Source organism: Melanotaenia boesemani, chromosome 24 (genome assembly GCF_017639745.1).
Source record: "Melanotaenia boesemani isolate fMelBoe1 chromosome 24, fMelBoe1.pri, whole genome shotgun sequence".
Lineage (NCBI taxonomy): Eukaryota > Metazoa > Chordata > Actinopteri > Atheriniformes > Melanotaeniidae > Melanotaenia > Melanotaenia boesemani.
Genome location: NC_055705.1, coordinates 7,833,630 through 7,854,345, shown reverse-complemented (window position 1 = coordinate 7,854,345; position 20,716 = coordinate 7,833,630). Strand labels below are relative to the sequence as shown.

At 37.8% G+C, this 20,716-nt stretch overlaps 2 protein-coding genes across 6 annotated transcripts in view; one reads left to right on the top strand and one right to left on the bottom strand.

Moving 5' to 3' along the window:
• The first annotated feature begins 1,073 nt into the window (after positions 1 to 1,073).
• Positions 1,074 to 20,716, top strand: part of dhrsx (dehydrogenase/reductase (SDR family) X-linked) — a 37,910-nt gene continuing 18,267 nt past the window's right edge. The window contains exons 1-3 of the mRNA XM_041978850.1: positions 1,074 to 1,134; positions 5,492 to 5,597; positions 17,539 to 17,616. The gene's annotated coding sequence lies outside the window, so the exon portion shown is untranslated. The remainder of the gene's footprint in view (positions 1,135 to 5,491; positions 5,598 to 17,538; positions 17,617 to 20,716) is intronic.
• On the bottom strand, positions 4,736 to 18,725 carry LOC121635597 (wiskott-Aldrich syndrome protein homolog 1-like). Of its 5 annotated transcripts, none has more exons than XM_041978862.1 (17): positions 18,617 to 18,725; positions 18,467 to 18,502; positions 15,803 to 15,844; positions 14,829 to 14,873; positions 13,755 to 13,796; positions 12,753 to 12,797; positions 12,221 to 12,265; positions 11,384 to 11,425; positions 8,757 to 8,798; positions 7,650 to 7,691; positions 6,771 to 6,812; positions 6,158 to 6,196; positions 5,936 to 5,965; positions 5,736 to 5,774; positions 5,213 to 5,245; positions 4,909 to 5,125; positions 4,736 to 4,815 (listed from the first exon to the last, which is right to left on the bottom strand). In XM_041978862.1, exons 1-16 carry the CDS (start codon positions 18,666 to 18,668, stop codon positions 4,923 to 4,925), a joined length of 819 nt encoding a protein of 272 aa, XP_041834796.1. In that variant the 5' UTR covers positions 18,669 to 18,725; the 3' UTR covers positions 4,736 to 4,815; positions 4,909 to 4,922. The 5 variants fall into 5 exon arrangements, with proteins under 5 accessions (XP_041834796.1, XP_041834798.1, XP_041834799.1 ...); XM_041978864.1 differs by having other exon boundaries at positions 18,467 to 18,499; positions 18,617 to 18,690; XM_041978865.1 differs by lacking the exon at positions 11,384 to 11,425.

The following is a 20,716-nucleotide window of genomic DNA, read 5'->3' as shown; positions in this document are numbered from 1 at the left end:
TGCAGATTTGTCGGCTGCATCCATGATGAGAATCTCCCGTTCCACCACATCCCAAAGCTGCTCTGTTAGATTGAGATCTGGTGACTGTGGAGGACGTTGGAGTCCAGTGAACTCATTGTCATGTTCTAGAAAGCAGTTGGAGATGATCTGAGCTTTGGTGCATTATCCTGCTGGAAGTAGCATCAGAAGATGCTGCACTGTGGTCATAAAGGAATGATCCTGTCTTGTTATTCCTCATCTGCCCACTAGGGGCTCTCATTGAGCTACATGACATATTGCTGGTCATTTTCTTTTTAAGCTAAAATTAAGTCTTTATTGAAGTCTTCAACTGAACACATCTGTGTGACGGTTTTTTTGTTGGAGCTTTCTGAAAGTTGGCAGTAACAAGACTGCACTCTGCAGCAGGGACCCACCTGTCAGGTTACAACAGGGAAATCATGTATATTTAATAAGATTTAATAGCATCTGCGTTCTATTTGTGTTTCCTGAGTTAAGTCTTGTGTATCCCGGACCCTACGGTGGCCCAGAGGTGTCACAGCAAATAAAAGCCGCAACACAACAAAATAAGTCACAACACTACAAATAAAAGCCGCAACACAACAAAATAAACCACAACACTACAAAATAAACCGCAACACAACACAATAAACCACAACACTACAAAATAAACCGCAACACAACACAATAAGCCACAACACTACAAAATAAACCGCAACACAACACAATAAACCACAACACTACAAAATAAACCGCAACACAACACAATAAACCACAACACTACAAAATAAACCGCAACACAACACAATAAGCCACAACACTACAAAATAAACCGCAACACAACACAATAAACCACAACACTACAAAATAAACCGCAACACAACACAATAAACCACAACACTACAAAATAAACCGCAACACAACACAATAAACCACAACACTACAAAATAAACCGCAACACAACACAATAAACCACAACACTACAAAATAAACCGCAACACAACACAATAAGCCACAACGGAAGTTGTCTTTTTTTTTTTTTTTTTTTTTTTTAAGATTTTACCACCGGAAGTTAGCTACACCAAGTTTCAGTCCAAACAGATGGGAAGTTGGAGATTTTAGGAGGCAGCCGGAGAAGTAAGTAAAATACTGTTTGTTAATAACGTTTATTAATTTCGGCATGCGCTTTTATGAATGCTTTTAACTTTTTATGTGTAGATTAAGAGTCATTGCATGTTCGATGTATGCACACGGACGAGGTACAGTCCGTTGCGACAAAGCAAAGCTGCAAGACAGTGCTTTATTAAATGTAATTGTTAGTAACTTAAACCTACGTTTCTCTCCCTCTTAAGATAAATAAGGCCTTTCCGTTTGGTGTTTGTCTATTTATAAAGCACGTTAACGTGAAAAAAATATTTAAAACAAAAACACACCAAAAAGAGAGAGAGAGAAATATGTATTTATGCAGACTGATGCGAGCCCCCAGCACTGTCTTGCAGCTTTGCTTTGTCGCAACGGACTGTACCTCGTCCGTGTGCATACATCGAACATGCAATGACTCTTAATTTACACATAAAAGTTAAAAGGACCGGACCATTTAGAGAAGAAAAAAACTTAAGTTCTCCTTTTAACTTGCAATTTCATTTTTTAATTTTAGAACAATTATTTTTAAAAATGTTGATTAAAGAGTAGTTTATTATGTATCTCCATATTTCTGATTTATGTGGCCACAAATTTGGAGACATGAAGAGTTAAGCTACAAGTGAATAAATCTATCAGATTTGTTCCAATTTCCTGAGTGACTGAATCACCCTGATATTAATTTGTTCTTCCAGTAAAAACTGTTTTATAGAACTCCTCTTTTCACCAAATTTCCACAAAAGGAAGTGGGGGTAAAGTTAGTGTGACCCACAGAGACGTATCCAGAACCATTGCATTACTAAGGGGCCTTGTGGCAGCAATCCTGCTGTTTTTCTTTATTTCTTTTTTTTAATAAATACATTAGTTATATATGATGTTGTCTGTCTCTGTCAAGGTCAACAAACAAACAAAACAACAAATCCAACCAATTAAGTGGGTTTTTCATGACGTTACGCTTCACTGAAGAAGGAAGAGGGAGAAAGCTAACAAGTCAGCTGCAAGAGATCACCACCAATTTCATAAGAACGAATTGTGTTCTGAGAAAAGGGAAAAAAATTAAAAGGAGGAATAATTTAATAACTTACTGCAGGGATTGCTGGATAAATTTATTGGCACTTCCAGAGCTGCAGTGGCTGAGCAGATGCCCAAAGCTTCCTGGTCTGAATATGCTAAAGTGGTGGCAACAACTACCATCATGCAAAGCTTTGAATTTATCATATCTTTTTATTTTGCCTTGAAGACAGTCAGTAAGACACTCCAGTCAGAGGACAGGCAGCATGACTTGGCCTTATCGCAGCTAGATGGATTAATTGACTTTATGCAAACATACAGAGACACTGGATTTGTGTCTGCAAAAGCTTCTGCAACAGAGACCTGATATGGATCTGAACCTGTAATAAGGCAACACACAAAATGATGAAAATGAATATACTTCAGACCCAGAGCAGGCATACATAACAGACTATTTTAATGTGATAGAGGACCAGGCCTTCACTGCTCTCCATTTTAAACAAATGCAGGAGTTTGTCCACATGTTCGGATTTTTTTTTTTTTTTTTTATCTGACCAAACTGCATGAAATGGAGGCGACTGACCTGCAAAGACAGTGCACAAGACTGAGTGATGCTCTGAGCACGTCCGAATCACAGGATGTAAATGCAGTGGACCTCATCACTGAGTTGAGGATACTTGGAGAGATAATCCCGAGGGAACAGCTACATCACTTAAAACACTTTGTTACCTTAAAGGATCAAAGGAACTTTCCCAAAAGTGTGAGATTGTCTTCAGGGTCCTGTTAGCTTTTTCAGTAACGGTGACATCTGGCAAGCGAAGCTTGTAAAGTTGAAACTAATTAAAAACTATTTCTGTACATCCATGTCACAGGACAGACTGTGCAGGCTTGCCCTGCTATCAAGGGAAAAAGGACATTGCAACCAAACTGGATTATTAAGATCTTATTGCTGAGTTTGTGGTGAAGAAAGCAAGAAAAATGACTTGGACATGATCAGTGTCTGTGCAATTTATGCATGGTGTGTCGATCTCATTTGTTAGAGTTACAGTGCAGTAAACTTGTGTATAGTTGTAATGAAAATGAACATTATTTATAAATTAAAATTCTCCTAACTTGTTTAAAATGTCAAGATGCCAAAATAAAGGGACTGAGTTGATTTTATGTAAAGACACACAGTTGATTTTTTCCCCCCTATTTAAATAAAAAGCAAAAAGTCATGAAACTATATGCATGTGTATGTTGTGTTATTCTACCTAATAAAAACACATGGTAGCGGGATTTTGTTAGCAGTAGAACTAGAACAGCTGTGTCTGTGTGACTGTCCATGTCAAAGAGCAGGGCCTCACACCCGCCCTGGACATAACAGAAAGATTAATGTGAAGTATTGGTATGAAATGTCTGTTTTTCTGTTCCTGTGCATGAAATCTGCTTTCTGATCAATTCTTAAAGGCACAGTGTGTAAGATTTACTGGCATTTAGTGGTAAAGATGGGCATAGCAATGACTTCATATGCCAAGCTCAGTTGTGCCTGTACAGTAGCCATCAGTGGCCAAAATTCTTTATTACATAGACACGCTGTCAACATTGAGTGGACCCAGTGTCCTCAGGTGCATCGATGACTACTCTACAGATAACTACTTCAGTATTGTGTACTGTGAACTGTCTTCTTCTGTGGTCCATAAGGTGTTAATCATCCCAAACGGTGCTCTAATTCCTATCAAACAAAGCCGGTCCTGCAGTGTTAAAGCTTAGAGGGTTCTCAGATATCAAAATATGTTTGGCCCAAATTTGGCCTTGCTTTACACCGTTGCCTAAATGTGAGTGTAGCTGCCAAAACGCCACCACATGTGGCTGCCAAGGAAATTGCCATAATCTATTTACAGGCAGGCTTTCTGTATATGGACCACTTTTGATCCACAAAATACTTTCCAAAATCCATGTCCAGACCAACAACTGGGCCACATGTGGCCCAAAGGAGACTTGCCAAGCCAGGCTGGCAACTGATATCTGGTCCACTTCTGGCCCACACAACACTTGCCAGTGTCATAACTGAGCCATAACTGCTATCTACGTTCTCAGTCCACAAACAGAGTTGTTTGTCCATTCAGACACTGTAGTAAAAATGGTTGTGCAAATATGGCTACTGCCGTGTATGCCAAGGCAAGTGGATATAAATGGTAATTCTAGCAGAATAAAAAGATAGTTACTTAAGAAAGTGATTAGATAGAAACACATTTTTTAATGACATATCAAGTTTTCCAGTTACTGACTTTTGATTTTGTTACACATTATTATTACAATTATTTTGTTTCTAACCTTATAGACAGTCCTTCAATTTTTAGTCAGTTTTCTCCAGCGATTGACAGAAATAAACCAAATATTGCATTTATTACAAATTAATGCACACAGGTGTTTTCTATGATAATTTTTTATTGAATCACCAAATATCTTTGAACAGTCTGTCCCTTCTGAGCAGCTAATGTTTGTTAGCATTCCTTCCATCAGCCATCTTTATCTGACATCTGTTTTCAGGTACTTTTCATCTTTGCCACTTAACTGATTGACTTATTTTGATTAATTTTTTTTCCCCTATATGCTTCTAAACTTATCAAGAAAAAAATGAGGATGGTATCTTCATCAGCGTCATCCTGCAGGGGATCTTCTTGTCTAAAAAACACATAGAAGCGTTAGTCAGTAAAAGTAATTAACCAGAGTGGAAATTTTTTTATGTAAGGAAAATATGGAAAGATCCAGGATTACCGAAGATGTCACTTTCATGCCAAAGCAACTGTGGAAGTGGGGGATGTGGAAGTGGGGGATGTGGAAGTGGGGGATGTGGAAGTGGGGGATGTGGAAGTGGGAGGTGGGGAAGTGGCGGGTGGGGAAGTGCGAGCCAGCAGCAGCCCCAGCAGACGCAGCTGCTGGTTCTGGTTCTCGATGAGTGTGCTCAGCTTCTGGACCACACTGGCCGGGCAGTCTGAGGAGGAGACCAGAATATTAAGCCTCTTCTAGGTTTGGATGCTGATTTGTTTTTCATACGTAAGAGTTGAGTCTGCAGTCTTACCTCCTCCACTGGGTTTATCCGTGGGTTTTGCCGCTGTGAGTACAGGAAGAGAACATTTAATTATAAAAAGGAAGCAGGAGTTCTGATTGAAGATACACGAGCTGAGAAAATAACAATGTGAGTTGGAGTTGTTTCTGTATAAACAGCCTCATGGTGGCGCTCTTTATCCAGAAATCTGTCATTTTTTTAATCAGATTCCAGAAAGCAGCTTAAAGGAAAGGAAACCTGTCTTTTTTTTCTCAAGTTTCTTTGTTAATGAATCCTTCATTTAATCATCAGACTCTTCCCCTCTGAGGCCGTGACATGTGACGACTGCTTGTTCAAACTCACTTTGACTGGTTCTGGTGTCACAAGCAGCAGATTCTGGAAACTGCTAAGCTATGAGGTAACATTCACCAAATAACACTGAAGCAAGCATACATGAAAACATAATCTAGATATATGTTCATGTAGAATTTTTTTATATTTAATTAAGAATAATGTCTTATTCTGGGTTTGGTTGTATATCCACAATTTGCTTTACCTGGACGAAGAGCGTCTTCCAGTTTGAATCCAGTGTCCTCTAGAAATTAAAGATAAATAAATAATCTCAATTCACAAAGTTTAAATTTAGCAAGGTTTCCAAATTTAACAACCTGAAGAAGCTATGAAAAGTCTTCCTGTTTTTTCTACATTTTGGTATCTGCCTGTTAGTTTTTAGACATTTCTTCAAGGTGTACTTACTTCCTGCATAGGGCTTGGAAGATTGAGGACCTACAACAAAAACAGGATGTTAGTGAGACCTTTTGTTGATCCAAACCTCAAATTTTTCTTCTCTGTGTCTTTATTTGTTGTCTCAGATGGACAAATTGTTACATCACTTAAGAAGACAAAATATAGCACCCTCACTGGCTGCTTTCTCAGGGCGATGCAGCTTTACTATGAGGTGTTAATGATAGCTTTTACCTGGATGAAGAGCATCTTCCAGGTTGAACCCAAATCCATCTAAATATGGGGGGAAAAAAGAGCACATAAAAGGACCACAGCTCTAGTAATTAAGTGAGTTGAAGTTTAACCCCTGAGGCACCTTAAAAAACTTACATTTTTTACCCTTGGGTACCAAAATGGTACCTCTCATAAAAGTGGCAATAAAAATGTGATATATCATTTTTTTTTTCTCACTGTTTTCACATCAGATCTTTTTAACAACTTCAAACCTAACTACCGATATAAAAATATAATGTAAAACGTTATATTTCACATGTTTTATGCCCTTTTTGTTATAAGAAATCCAAATTTTTATATTATATATGAGAATTACAGTTTATCAAAAATATGTGTTTATAATGAGAGTCACTGGGACCAAATCAGTCCCGAAGTAAAGTCTCCTATTGTATACAAAAATCAATAAAGGGGATTGTGAAATTTTTAACATAAAATAAAAATTCTGGTCAATGTTCAAACGATTATCCTTTAAACTGAAGCAGATACTGAGAATGACAAAAACACAAAATAAGCAGAAAGTACACATTTGGTACTTGAAGGTGCACTGAGAGTTAAATACAGTCTGAGCACATACCTCCTACACTGGGTCTGGTTGGTTTGGTCCAATTGGAGTTTCCTGCAACACAGTGATAAAAACAGATTTTACACCACCTTAATGTCCGTCTGCGAGAAGATTCATCAGATGATGGAGAAACTTGTTCTCTGAACAGAACAAAGAGGGAACATTTACATGTCTTTACACTCTAAAAGCATAATTAAAGAGGAAACCAGTGTTTTCTTTGGCTCTTAACACTAACTGAGGTGATGCTATTGTGTTTTTTTAAGGTTTTATATTGTTTTTGGTTACTTTATGATTTTTAACTTATTGTTTTTTGCCTGTATTTTGTTTGACTGAATTTATAGGTAAATAATTTTAAATGATTTTTTGCTTCATTGTTCAGTATTTTGGTCAACATTGTTTTTTTTAAAGTGCTCTATAAATAAATTGGACTGGATTTATTGGATTAGAGTCACAACTATTAATTAGCTATGTCTGTTCAGTTTTTGCTATAGCTGAACCAAAGGTCCAAATTAATATAAAAAAAAACACAGAATGGTTTGTATACAGTCATGTGAGTTTTGCAGGATTCCAGTGAGCAAAGTGGTGGTCAAATAAACCAGAATAACTAACGTTGGACAGGAGGATTGTCTGAGTATTTTCAAAGTCCAGTTGTGAGTTTTAAAAATAATTTATAAATGTGAAGTCATAGATTCCTATACATTATCCAGGAAAGATTTAAGTTTTGAATTGCTATCAAAAACTGCTCAAATGTGATTCATTTAAACATTTTCCTGCTGTAGATGTCCCCCACTGTTGTTTTTCCTCTTCTAGGTTTGTTTCCTGCAACAGGAAACAAACCTGAAGCTCTGGTGAACAAGTGAGTTGAAGTTTAGATATAGTCTAAGCACATACCTCCTTCACTGGGTCTGGTTGGTTTGGTCTCCAAAGGACTTCCTGCAAAACAGTGATATCATCTTTTTACTACTTCTTCTACTGACTTACAGCAACTAGTAACATAATCTTTACTTTTGTTTTTTATTCATTATAGAGGAAGATGTGAGACATCTGATCACCAAATACCTTGAAAACCTTGAGCCATGTAATTTTATAGATTATTACACGTTATTCAAGAATGATTTGGCATTTGAATGGTAAATAGACTGTCCTTTTATAATGATTTTCTAGTCATGCTGACCACTGAAAACAAGTCACATTGACCCATTAACACACACTTATACAGCACTTTCTAGGACCTTCTCACAATCACACACTGATGAGTACATCTGACTCATTGTGGGGTTCAGTATCTTGCCAAAGGATACTGTGATATGTTGTCTGGATCAAACCACTAACCTTCCAATTGACAGACAACCGCTGTTTCCCTGAGCCACAGCTGTCCCTTTGAATTGGACAAATATCTATCAGTTCTGTTCCCTGGTATCTGCGCCCGGGTAACAGAGCTTGACATCAAGCTCTGCACAAGTCTGAGTCTGAATTAGATCTGTTCCAGAAGGAAACTTTCTCAAACCTGTGGGACACTTGCCCTCGAAGTCCAGGACTGAGTATCCTTGAGCTAGGCTGACCACCACTTCCTGTTTCAGAGAACTAATGAGAATATGACATCACAAGAAACTCAGATCTGGAAATTAGTAGAAGAATCCTGCAAAAGTCATTTGAGTTTTGCAGGATTCTTCAAGTGAAAAAAGTGGTGGTCAAATAAACCAAAATAACTAATATTGGACAGGAGGATTGTCTGAGTATTTTCATAGTCCAGATGTGAGTTTAAAAATAATTTAGATATGTGATGACATAGATTCCTATACATTATCCAGTAAAGATTTAAGCTTTGAATTGCTATCAAAAACTGCTCGAGTGTGATTAATTTAAACATTTTTCTGCTGCAGATGTCCCCCACTGTTGTAGTTTTTCCTCCTGTAGGTTTGTTTCCTGTTGCACAAAACAAACATGAAGCTCTGGTAAATAAGTGAGTTGAAGTTTAGATATAGTCTAAGCACATACCTCCTTCACTGGGTCTGGTCGGTTTGGTCTCCAAAGGACTTCCTGCAACACAGTGATATAATGTTTTTACTATTTCTTCTATTGAATTACAGCAACCAGAAACATAATCTTTACTTTTGTTTTTTGTTCGTTATAGAGGAAGATGTGAGACATCTGATCACCAGATACCTTGAAAACCTTGAGCCATGTAATGTTATAGATTATTACGCGTTATTCAAGAATGATTTGGTATTTGAATGGTAAATAGACTGTCCTTTTATAATGATTTTCTAGTCATGCTGACCACTCAAAACAAGTCACATTGACCCATTCACACACACTCAAACAGCACTTCCTAGGACCATTTTTTTTTACAATCACACACAAATGAACACATTCTAGTCATTGTGGGGTTCAGTATCTTGCCAAATGATACTGTGATATGTTGTCTGGATTGAACCACCAACCTTCCAATTTACAAACAACCGCTGTTTCCCTGAGCTACAGCCTCCCCTTTAAATAAGATAAATACCTGTCAGTTCTGTTCCCTGGTATCTGTAACTTCCTGCTGTTTCAGCCCAGCTTCTACATGGTCAAGCAGATGAAAAACTGAAGACTCTGGTCTACAATGCGCTCAGTAAGTGATCCTCAATCCTGTTCCTGTCGGCCAGTGGCAGGTTTTAAAAGTTTCCCTAATGCAATATACCTGACTCAAATCAGTGAGTAGTTAGCAGACTGACATCTGGTTCTGCACAAGTCTGAGTCTGAATTAGAGCTCTTGCAGCAGTAAAACTTCTAAAACCTGCAGGACATCAACCCTAGAGGACCAGGATTGAGTATCTTTGAGCTAGGCTGATCACCACTTCCTGTGTCACATAACTAATAAGAAAGATATGATGTTGCTAGAAACTCTGATCTAGAAATTAATAGAAAAAAAATCTTCTATACATTTTCTGAAGTGAGACTTTAAAAGCAGGACTTTGACTTTAAACCATTAAAGCCATATGTATCATTCTTGAAAGACGCAGTTTCTGAGACCTCTTGCATAGCTTAATGGTAAAAGCTTTGCTCAGACCCTTGTTGAATACAATCTGACATTTGTCTGCTGCCCCCTGGTGGATATGTTCTGCAGTAGAATCATTTTGACATATCACATGTTAATATATGAAAAACATATATATATATATATATATATATATATATATATATATATTTTTAGTGTATTGTTTCAACAGAATAAGCCAATGCCACAAATATTCCCTGAAATTCCCTTGGGTAAACATCAGATGTCCAATGGTCAGTAAATGCAGCATGTTATGTACTTCTGTATGTTGTTCTAAATCATCTCTACCATGTTCTAGATCTTAATTCAGAATTCATGTATCATTGTCTCACCGACTGTCTCCTTGGAGATAATTTCTGTCATAAAACCAGCCGATGTGACGACTGAAGTTAAACAGCAACATTAATGAAGAAACTCTGATAAAACTGATTATCTGGCTAAAAACAGGTTTTTCCTTTATTACTGAAGTGTGAGTGTTTGTGCAGCAGTGATAAAAGTCCTACAGCACCATCACTCAAAGTCAACACCTGCTGATAAAATAGATCATTGACTGCTTGTTTTACAAGTTTTTCTTCACTTTTTTTTACATTAGATGATCACTTGAGTTGTAATAATCAGTTCAATATTTCATAAAATCTAGGCCCAAAAAAGGTCTCATTTGTGCCCCCTTTTCCTGGTCAGTGCTCCTGTCTAGACCCCAATCAGATATTTTCTAGACCCGCCCCTCCATAGTTGAAATACAAATCCTTTCTATAATCTGTCAGCTACTGTGTTAGAGAAGGTCCTGCCAAATACAACATTTTGGGGTGAATATGTGACGGTGTGAAGCATGAACAGCGAGTTTCCTCCTTCTCAGCTAAATGATGAACTAATGATGAATAAAAGCAGATCAGCTGATCACTGACAGCCATGGTAGCACCAACAGAGACAACCAGAGAGCTACTAGAGCAGATATGTTGGTGCAAAATGCAGCTGGGCTGTCACAAGTCTAATAAAAACTGTGGGAAAAGTGCAGGTGGGGAACCTTCTCAAAAAAGTGTGTGTTTTAAACACCCCCATTCTCCATGGAGGTGATGTCCATGAGTTTATTGCTCATGCTGAGTCCAGATTTAAGTTTTAAAAGTAATTTTGATATGTGATATCATAGATTCTTATACATTATCCAGGAAAGATTTAAGCTTTGAATTGCTATCAAAAACTATCTGTCTGTCTGTCTGTCTGTCTGTCTGTCTGTCTGTCTGTCTGTCTGTCTGTCTGTCTGTCTGTCTGTCTGTCTGTCTGTCTGTCCATCCATCTATCTATCTATCTATCTATCTATCTATCTATCTATCTATCTATCTATCTATCTATCTATCTATCTATCTATCTATCTATCTAGGGTCAGGCTTTAAAGGGTTATTCTATTTGTATATTAGGGTGTAAAACTAGGAAGCCTGCATGTGAACACAACTGATTAGTAAAACAACCTGAAATACATGAAACCTCATATGTTGAAAGTAAAGAAGACACTAAACTTTGTAAAGACTGACTGCAGTAATTACTGAACCAGGAGGAAGTTTAAGGACTGTCAATGAGCATCACGCACCTTTACTACCTTTACCACGGAGGAAATCAAAGAAGCTGGTCCCTGTTGGAAACACATCACGTTAGCACCCTCATCACAGAAGAAGGTTGTTAAACTTCACAGTAAGGTCCAGAATATACTTGCTTTTTATTACATATGCACATTTATCATGGCCGGTTCATGTATTTTGTGTCTTTTTGAAGGGTCATTCGTACATGTTCTCAGAAATTAGCGCTATGCATTCACCAGATGCATTATGTGAGTAACCAGTAGGGGCAGTGTAGGGCCCAGTTTAACTGGATGTTAACTCACAGGTTGACAGCGGTAAAAATTTATGGAAAATTTCAAAGCAAAAGTTGTTGACCAAGTTTTAAATTCGCTACGAAGGACCAACACATGCTTGTTATTGTCACAACATGTTCGGTTTAGAGGCCTTACGATGCTGCTGCTTTGTTTTTTCAGACATGAGCTAAAAATTAGCCAAATGCTAACCTCCCCTGTGGTTACCATGGTTACCATTTTGTTTACAATATACAAATTTGACAACTCTATGTGATCTGAGTTTGTTATTGTGGCAGTAGTGAAATCCTCCAGTAACTAGTGTGGTACACAAGCAAGTATGTGAAATACGTAAACTCATTATTTGAATACGCTCATATTGGAGCCGGTTGGCTACACAAACATGAGGTTGAAAAACACGTCCTTTGCTTTGGTGTTTTGTATTTGTGGTTCTTATAGGAAGAAAAACATGAAATTCCCTCTCAAATCTGACATCTGTCTGTTTTATTCATTAAACAAATTCCATTTAATAAGGAGTTTGTCTTGCTCAGTATGTTGTAAAAGGCTTTGTTAGCTTACCGCTCCAACGTTTAGGTCGTTTAGCCTCCTTGTCATGATGGGTTTCTGTGGAGGAGGGAACATTTCTTTGGAATAAACAACAAGGCTTGGGAGACATTTTTGAAATGAAACCAGTGTTAAGGTTAGTCTGAGCTGTGTTTCAACATATTTGCTGAATGCTCAGGATTGGTTTGCCAACTGTGCTGTGTGGCTATTTTTTATAACTATCTTGCATAATTTGTGGTCTAATTTCAGTGCAGCTTCCCATGTTTTTATACAAGTAGTTCAGCCCAGATGACAGGAGACGGAGTTTCTATGCAACATTAACTGGAATCTCTGGGATCAAACTTGGCATTATGCTTGTCTCCAATACAAATTTAAATAAAGGGATCATAATCATTAAACATGATAATAATGTAAAAATTCTTGTCAATGTTCATACATTTATCCTTTAAACTGAAGCTGATATTGAATCCAAAATACAAAATAAGCGGAAAGTACACATTTGGTCCTTGAAGGGGCATTGAGGGTTAAATACAGTCTTCACACTTACCATTGGGTCTGATGGGTCTGATTGGTCTGGTCCCATTGGAGTTTCCTACAACACAGCGATAAAAACAGATTTTACACCACCTTCATGTCCGTCTGCAAGAAGATTCATCAGATGATGGAGAAACCTCTGCAGTCAACACAGTTAATAAAAACTTTTTTACTATTTCTTCTTCTACTAAATTACAGCAACCCTTTTTATCATTTTTTACCCCCCCCTTTTTTTGGTGACTCTACACAGCCCAGTTTATCGTTCATATTCAGTCACATGACTATTTTAGTCTCACGTACTACCTGTTAAAAAAGTAGTGGGGAAAAAAAAAAACAAAAACAAAAGTACTCGTGTTGTAGAGCATGGCTTTGCAACTGATTTGGCTTGGGACCAAATTTTTCTGACCAACTGAATACTGTGCCAAAATTATATACATATAAATATATATATATATATATATATATATATATATATATATATATATATATATATATATATCTCAGCAAGTAGATGAAAAAATGGATCAGGGAGACCTCAGGACTGGAACCTGGGGCAGCTTCTTTGACAGGTGAACAAAACACCACGCCCACAGTAACAATACAAGTTATTCTCCTTGCCTTTCCGTCTGGTCTTTTTGCTCCTGAAGTGCAACCTGGCTTGTATAATTTGTGGTCTAATTTTAGTCCAGATTCCCATGTTTTTACACAATGAAGTATCAGCCCAGATGACAGGAGATGGAGTTTCTATGCAACATTAACTGGAATCTCTGGGATCAAATTGGTCCCAAGGTAAAGAAACTTGGCATTATGCTTGTCTGCTATTCAATACAAATTTAAATAAAGGGATCATAATCATAATCATTAAACATAATAATAATGTAAAAATTCCAGTCACTGTTCATATATTTATCCTTTAAACTGAAGCAGAAAATTAATCAAAAACACAAAATACGTGGAAAGTACACATTTGGTCCTTGAAGGTGCATAAAGGTTTAAATACAGTCTGAGTACTTACCTTCTCCATGGGGTCTGATTGGTTTGGTCCCATTGGAGTTTCCTACAACACAGTGATAAAAACAGATTTTACACCACCTTCATGTCCGTCTGCAAGAAGATTCATCAGATGATGGAGAAACTTCTGCAGTCAACACAGTTAATAAAAACTTTTTTACTACTACTTCTTCTACTAAATTAAAGCAACTAGAAACATAATTTTTTGGTGACTCTACACAGCCCAATTTATCATTCATATTCAGTCACATGACTTTTTTAGTCTCACGTACTACCTGTTAAAACAGTAGTGGGGAAAAAAAAAACAAAAACAAAAGTACTCGTGTTGTAGAGCATGGCTTTGCAACTGATTTGGCTTGGGACCAAATTTTTCTGACCAACTGAATACTGTGCCAAAATTATATATATATATAGATATATATATATATATATCTATATATATATAGATATATATATATCTCAGCAAGTAGATGAAAAAATGGATCAGGGAGACCTCAGGACTGGAACCTGGGGCAGCTTCTTTGGCAGGTGAACAAAACACCACGCCCACAGTAACAATACAAGTTATTCTCCTTGCCTTTCCGTCTGATCATTTTTGCTCCTGAAGTGCAACCTGGCTAGTATAATTTGTGGTCTAATTTTAGTCCAGATTCCCATGTTTTTACACAATGAAGTATCAGCCCAGATGACAGGAGATGGAGTTTCTATGCAACATTAACTGGAATCTCTGGGATCAAATTGGTCCCAAGGTAAAGAAACTTGGCATTATGCTTGTCTGCTATTCAATACAAATTTAAATAAAGGGATCATAATCATAAGCATTAAACATAATAATAATGTAAAAATTCCAGTCAATGTTCATACATTTATCCTTTAAACTGAAGCCAATATTGAATCAAAAACACAAAATAAGCGGAAAGTACACATTTGGTCCTTGAAGGGGCATTGAGGGTTAAGACAGACAGACAGACAGACAGACAGACAGACAGACAACTTTATTTATCCCCGAAGGGAAATTGCGTTGTTACAGTAGTCCAGTGTCTTACAGTCTTACAGTAAATACAGTCTTCACACTTACCATTGGGTCTGATGGGTCTGATTGGTCTGGTCCCATTGGAGTTTCCTACAACACAGTGATAAAAACAGATTTTACACCACTTTCATGTCCGTCTGCAAGAAGATTCATCAGATGATGGAGAAACCTCTGCAGTCAACACAGTTAATAAAAACTTTTTTACTATTTCTTCTTCTACTAAATTACAGCAACCCTTTTTTTCATTTTTTACCCCCTTTTTTTTTGGTGACTCTACACAGCCCAGTTTATCGTTCATATTCAGTCACATGACTATTTTAGTCTCACGTACTACCTGTTAAAAAAGTAGTGGGGAAAAAAAAAACAAAAACAAAAGTACTCGTGTTGTAGAGCATGGCTTTGCAACTGATTTGGCTTGGGACCAAATTTTTCTGACCAACTGAACGCTGTGCCAAAATTATATATATATCTATATATCTATATATATAGATATATATATATATCTCAGCAAGTAGATGAAAAAATGGATCAGGAAGACCTCAGGACTGGAACCTGGGGCAGCTTCTTTGGCAGGTGAACAAAACACCACGCCCACAGTAACAATACAAGTTATTCTCCTTGCCTTTCCGTCTGGTCTTTTTGCTCCTGAAGTGCAACCTGGCTTGTATAACTTGTGGTCTAATTTTAGTCCAGATTCCCATGTTTTTACACAATGAAGTATCAGCCCAGATGACAGGAGATGGAGTTTCTATGCAACATTAACTGGAATCTCTGGGATCAAATTGGTCCCAAGGTAAAGAAACTTGGCATTATGCTTGTCTGCTATTCAATACAAATTTAAATAAAGGGATCATAATCATAATCATTAAACATAATAATAATGTAAAAATTCCAGTCACTGTTCATATATTTATCCTTTAAACTGAAGCCAATATTGAATCAAAAACACAAAATAAGCGAAAAGTACACATTTGGCCCATGAAGGTGCATTACGGGCTAAATACAGTCTGAGTACTTACCTTCTCCATGGGGTCTGATTGGTCTGGTCCCATTGGAGTTTCCTACAACACAGTGATAAAAACAGATTTTACACCACCTTCATGTCCGTCTTCAAGAAGATTCATCAGATGATGGAGAAACTTATGCAGTCAACACAGTGATAAAAAACTTTTTTTTTACTACTTCTACTAAATTACAGCAACCCTTTTTTTCATTTTTTACCCCCCCCTTTTTTTTTTGGTGACTCTACACAGCCCAGTTTATCGTTATCAGTTTCACGTACTACCTGTGAAAAAAGTAGAGAAAAAAAAAACAAAACAGACAAACAGAAAAAAAAACCCCAAAGCGTTAATGTTATAGAGCATAGTTTGGAAACTAATTTGACCTGGGCCAATTTTTTCTGACCAGCTGAATGGTGTGCCAAAATGCCTTTTTGCTCCTGAAGTGCAACATTTCTTTAACAGTTTAATAACCTCCACTGCTGCCACCATTATCAGGGAAAACTCAGACAGAAACAGCTGGTGAACTTTCCTGCTTTCACCTCCAAACCGAAATTGGGAGGTGGAGGAGAGGTGATTCCTCCTGGGTGAAAGGGTTAGGATTAGGGGTTAGGGTTAAGGGACTCTGCTGGAGCTAGCAGAACTGTGTGGTGTTTATTGATAAATACCTTCACCGCTAAACAGGCAGTTTCACAGGCAGGTCAAATATTGTTGGTGGTGAGCCAGCTTTGGCCCAGTTGCTGACCACTGAAGACGTGAGACTTCTGAGCACAAGATACCTTAAAAACCTTGAACTACTGTATGTAACGTAGATTATTATGCATTATCCAAGAATGATTTTTTTTAATGGTAAATGGACTGTACTTATACAGTCATGTTGTCACATTGACTTAATGAAGCAACAGTTCATCAGTTCAGCCCAGGAGTTTTCATCATACGCGACAGAAACTGGAATCTTTAAAGAAAACATTGTGGATGCAGAGATTCCTCTGCAGGGTGGTGGTGGGATCAGTTCCCGCATAAACCTCAGACGGGAGGAGAAATAATGACACACTGAGGTGTTACTCCATCAGGGTGTTTCAGTCAGCATGGAGCAATGCTAATCCTGGGATTGGTGGTGTTGGTCACCTCCACCCTTCCTCAGCCTCAGCAGGATGATTGACTCTGGTCTGATCCTTAAACTCTTTCTAGATCTTTTCTCCCGCATGCTTTGACTCTGCATTATCTATAATAAATATAATCCTGTTTTTGTCTGGAACATCTGATCTGCCCATCGCCCTCCAGGGGCCCTGACTTTTTTACTTCAGTTTTCAAAAAGGGTTTTTCATCTGAGACAAGTCACGCGACTTGGAAGTTATCTCTGATCTATGTATGCTGTGATAAATCTGGCTTGGTGACCCTTATGCATCCCTTTAGTTTTGCTGCTAAAACTAGAGACTTCTGGGGGACATCCCATGATGCACTGGGCTCCTCTCTGCTCTCTTTACTCTCCATGTGACACTGTTGTCATTGTTTCTCTTTTTTTTCCAAGCAGATATTCCTGGCTTAGAGTTATTATGCTTATTGATCCTTCTTTACTGTCCTTACCACTGGTTCCTGGTTCTGGTTATGATGGAGATTTTTCTTCCAGTTTTTGTCTCTCTTATCTCATGCAGCTCAGGATGGACAATTGAATTAAACAGAAGATTTGACGCAGTTGAATTGAAACATTTTCCTCTTGTAAATGTCCACCACAGTTTTACTTTTTCCTTCTCCAGATTTGTTTCCTGTTAGAAAAACTACTTCTTCTACAGAATTACAGCCACTAGAAGCATCATCTTTACTCCTCCTCTCTGGTGAGTCACAGCCCAGTTTATTGTTTGAATTATGTCATATTTCCCCAGTTTAGATGTGAGTTAATCAATTACATACCTTAAAAAAGTTGAACTATGTGATGTCCTACATCTTTATACATTTTCCAAGTAGATTAAATATTAGAAGTGGATAAATACCTGCCAGTTCAGTTTCCCTGGTATCGTGTTGTGAATTAGTGCTATACAAATTAAGTTTAATTGAACTGATTGATGTCCAAAAACTACTTTGAACCCATTTGATCATCATAATAAATACATATTTAATATGTCCTCACCTCCACCCACCTTACTACCTTACCCTGTTTACACCTGTTTCCATAGATATCAAGCAGTTGGACTGTTTATGACTGGTTAACAAATCACGACTCTTTAACATGAGTTGAGTAGACTATTCAGCTCCCTTTTTTATTATAGAACCCTTTTTCATTTTCTTAATGTACATGTGAAACACAGTGAGGAAATATTGCATCCTGTATGGATAAATTATGATGATTAAATTAGTTCAGCACAGTTTTCAACATGAAGTTAGGACAGCATACATGAGCAGAGATAACTTCTGGGTCACACAAGTTCTCTCTGATTTAAAAAAAAAATCAAATTGAGGCGCATATCTATAGAAACAGGTGTAACAGGTGCTATCTGATTTTTAATTTATCAAGAAAGTGGTTTTTGTTTTTTTCTTTTTTTTTGTTTGTTTATTTTTTTATTATTATTCTTAGTTTTGAAAAAAAAAATGTCTGAAAAGTACAAAGACCCTCAAAGAAAGAGTCTGAAACTTTTGTCCTACTCTTGGACATACTGAAAATGTTTATATTAAAGTCTGGTTACTCACGATCATCATCGTGGTCATGATGCTGATGTCTTCCTGCTGCACAAAGACAAAACCAGACCACATTTTTATTGTTAAAAATCCAGAAAAATGCCTTAGCTGATAGTCTATCTGACAGGCTTCAATATCTGAGTTCTGAAACCATCTGCTCACCTCTTACTGCCACTGCTGCTACAGCCAGAATCAGGAGAAAGGCGATCTTCATCGTGACAACTAGAGTATGGTTTTCCACAAACAGCCGAGGTTAATGTGTGAATTCAGATAGAAATGTCCTTTTAAATAGCAGAAGGGGCGTGTCAGTCTGACAGGTAAAAACAGAATCCCAAAGACTTGGATCAAAATAGATTATGTCAAAACAAGTTGTTTCACAACAGTTAGCCGTCTAGAAGATTAAGATTATTGTCATCTCAACACCACCCTAGTGAGAAAACACCACCTTTCTCAAACACCACAAACCGAAAAATCCATCAACAAAAATCCATTATCCATCAACAGTTCTGCCGGTGAACTAGATGTTACAGAAACTGTCCAGGTCTAGTCACCTCCTCAATACATGGAGGTAACCGGTTCCACAGTCTGGGTCCAGTTACCTGCTGAATACATGGAGGCAACCGGTTCCACGGTCTGGGTCCAGTTACCTGCTGAATACGTGGAGGTAACCGGTTCCACGGTCTGGGTCCAGTTACCTGCTGAATACATGGAGGTAACTGGTTCCACAGTCTGGGTCCAGTTACCTGCTGAATACATGGAGGCAACCGGTTCCACGGTCTGGGTCCAGTTACCTGCTGAATACATGGAGGCAACCGGTTCCACGGTCTGGGTCCAGTTACCTGCTGAATACGTGGAGGTAACCGGTTCCACAGTTTAGGTCCAGTTACCTGCTGAATACGTGGAGGTAACTGGTTCTACAGTCTGGGTCCAGTTACCTGCTGAATACGTGGGCGATCTGCTGACCTGAGGGAAAGTGACGGTGTGTGTGGTTGAATGAGGTCTGACAGATACTGTGGGGTGAGGCTGTGGTGGCACTCAAAACCAAATAAAAGAATTTTAAAGCCAACTTTAAAACAAACAGGTAGCCAGTGAAGGAAAGTCAAGACTGGAATAATGGGCTCTCGTTTTTTATTGCCAGTTAAAAGTTGAGCTGCAGCATTTTGGACCAGCTGCAGATCATCAAGAGAGGTCTGACTGAGCCCAGCGTAAAGTGTGTTGCAATAGTCTAAGTGATTAGAAATAAAAGCATGGATTAAAATCTCAACATGATGCAGAGAAAGAAGTGGTTTAACTTCAGACAGCTGTCTTAGCTTGAAACGGACATACATATTATGTACGTAAGGAAGTAAAAATGGGCCGTTAATCATATCATTTTAAAGTTTTGTTATGTACCCCACAGTGACGTCTTCTGGTAACAAGCATAGTACAAAAGCAAAGCTGTGAAGACAAGGTTCTGTTCCATTCCCTTCTAAATGCCGGTCAGAAGGGTGTGGCTATGTCTCCTCACACACCACACAGGTCGAGAGCTTGTGACAACAAAATCCACCTCTGCAAACAGCCTATAGCCTATACCTGGGCTTCCATAATCTTGTTCCTGGGAAATGGGAAGGAAATTTCAAGTGACAGAATTCACAGAACCATAGTTACGTAACTTCCATCAAAAAGAATATATTCTCAGCCTTACATAGATGCAGTCAAGATATGATAAAGCATGAAGGAATTTCTTTAAGTCTTTAAGGGTTAGGTATGGTTTCACCTTAAAGATTACTCAATGTTGGAAAAAAGAGAAAGTTTGATTTTAGCTAGTTTTAAGGTCATTCAGTGGCTTCAGTGGATCTTGCTTTTTTATTTAACAGCTAGTTCCTGCATTTATATTTTTTATTTTATTACTTAATTAACACATGGTTACAGTTAATGATAATTAGAACAATACATACTCAACAGGGAGACCAAACAGAAAAATATGGGAACATGCAAAACATCAATCATAAGATTTAATGTACAACCTCTGTTTGTCATCATTAGCCAATGCTTGCTCCTGCTAGCACCTGTTAGCTGCTATTTCTTGCTGTTAGCTACTGCTTGCTGCTGCTAGCTGCTTTTAGCCACATTTTGTCGCTGTTAACCACTGCTTGTTAGCTGATGCTAATTTTCTTAGCTCAATATTGTGATTTCCTGATTTGCTGAGATCACCTTCTGAGCAAATCATACCCCTCAAATGTTACAACCATGCTGTGGCTCATCTTCTTTTTTTTTTTTCTT

What these genes read in the sequence shown, in the direction of transcription:
- LOC121635597 (XM_041978862.1), bottom strand. Translation starts at nt 18,668, where the DNA reads ATGAAGATCGCCTTTCTCCTGATTCTGGCTGTAGCAGCAGTGGCAGTA. An exon ending in GACCAGACCCAGTGAAGGAG is followed by an intron (nt 7,692 to 8,756) that starts GTATGTGCTTAG and finishes ACTGTTTTGCAG; the next exon opens with GAAGTCCTTTGGAGACCAAA. An exon ending in AACCAGACCCAGTGTAGGAG is followed by an intron (nt 6,197 to 6,770) that starts GTATGTGCTCAG and finishes CCCCATATTTAG; the next exon opens with ATGGATTTGGGTTCAACCTG.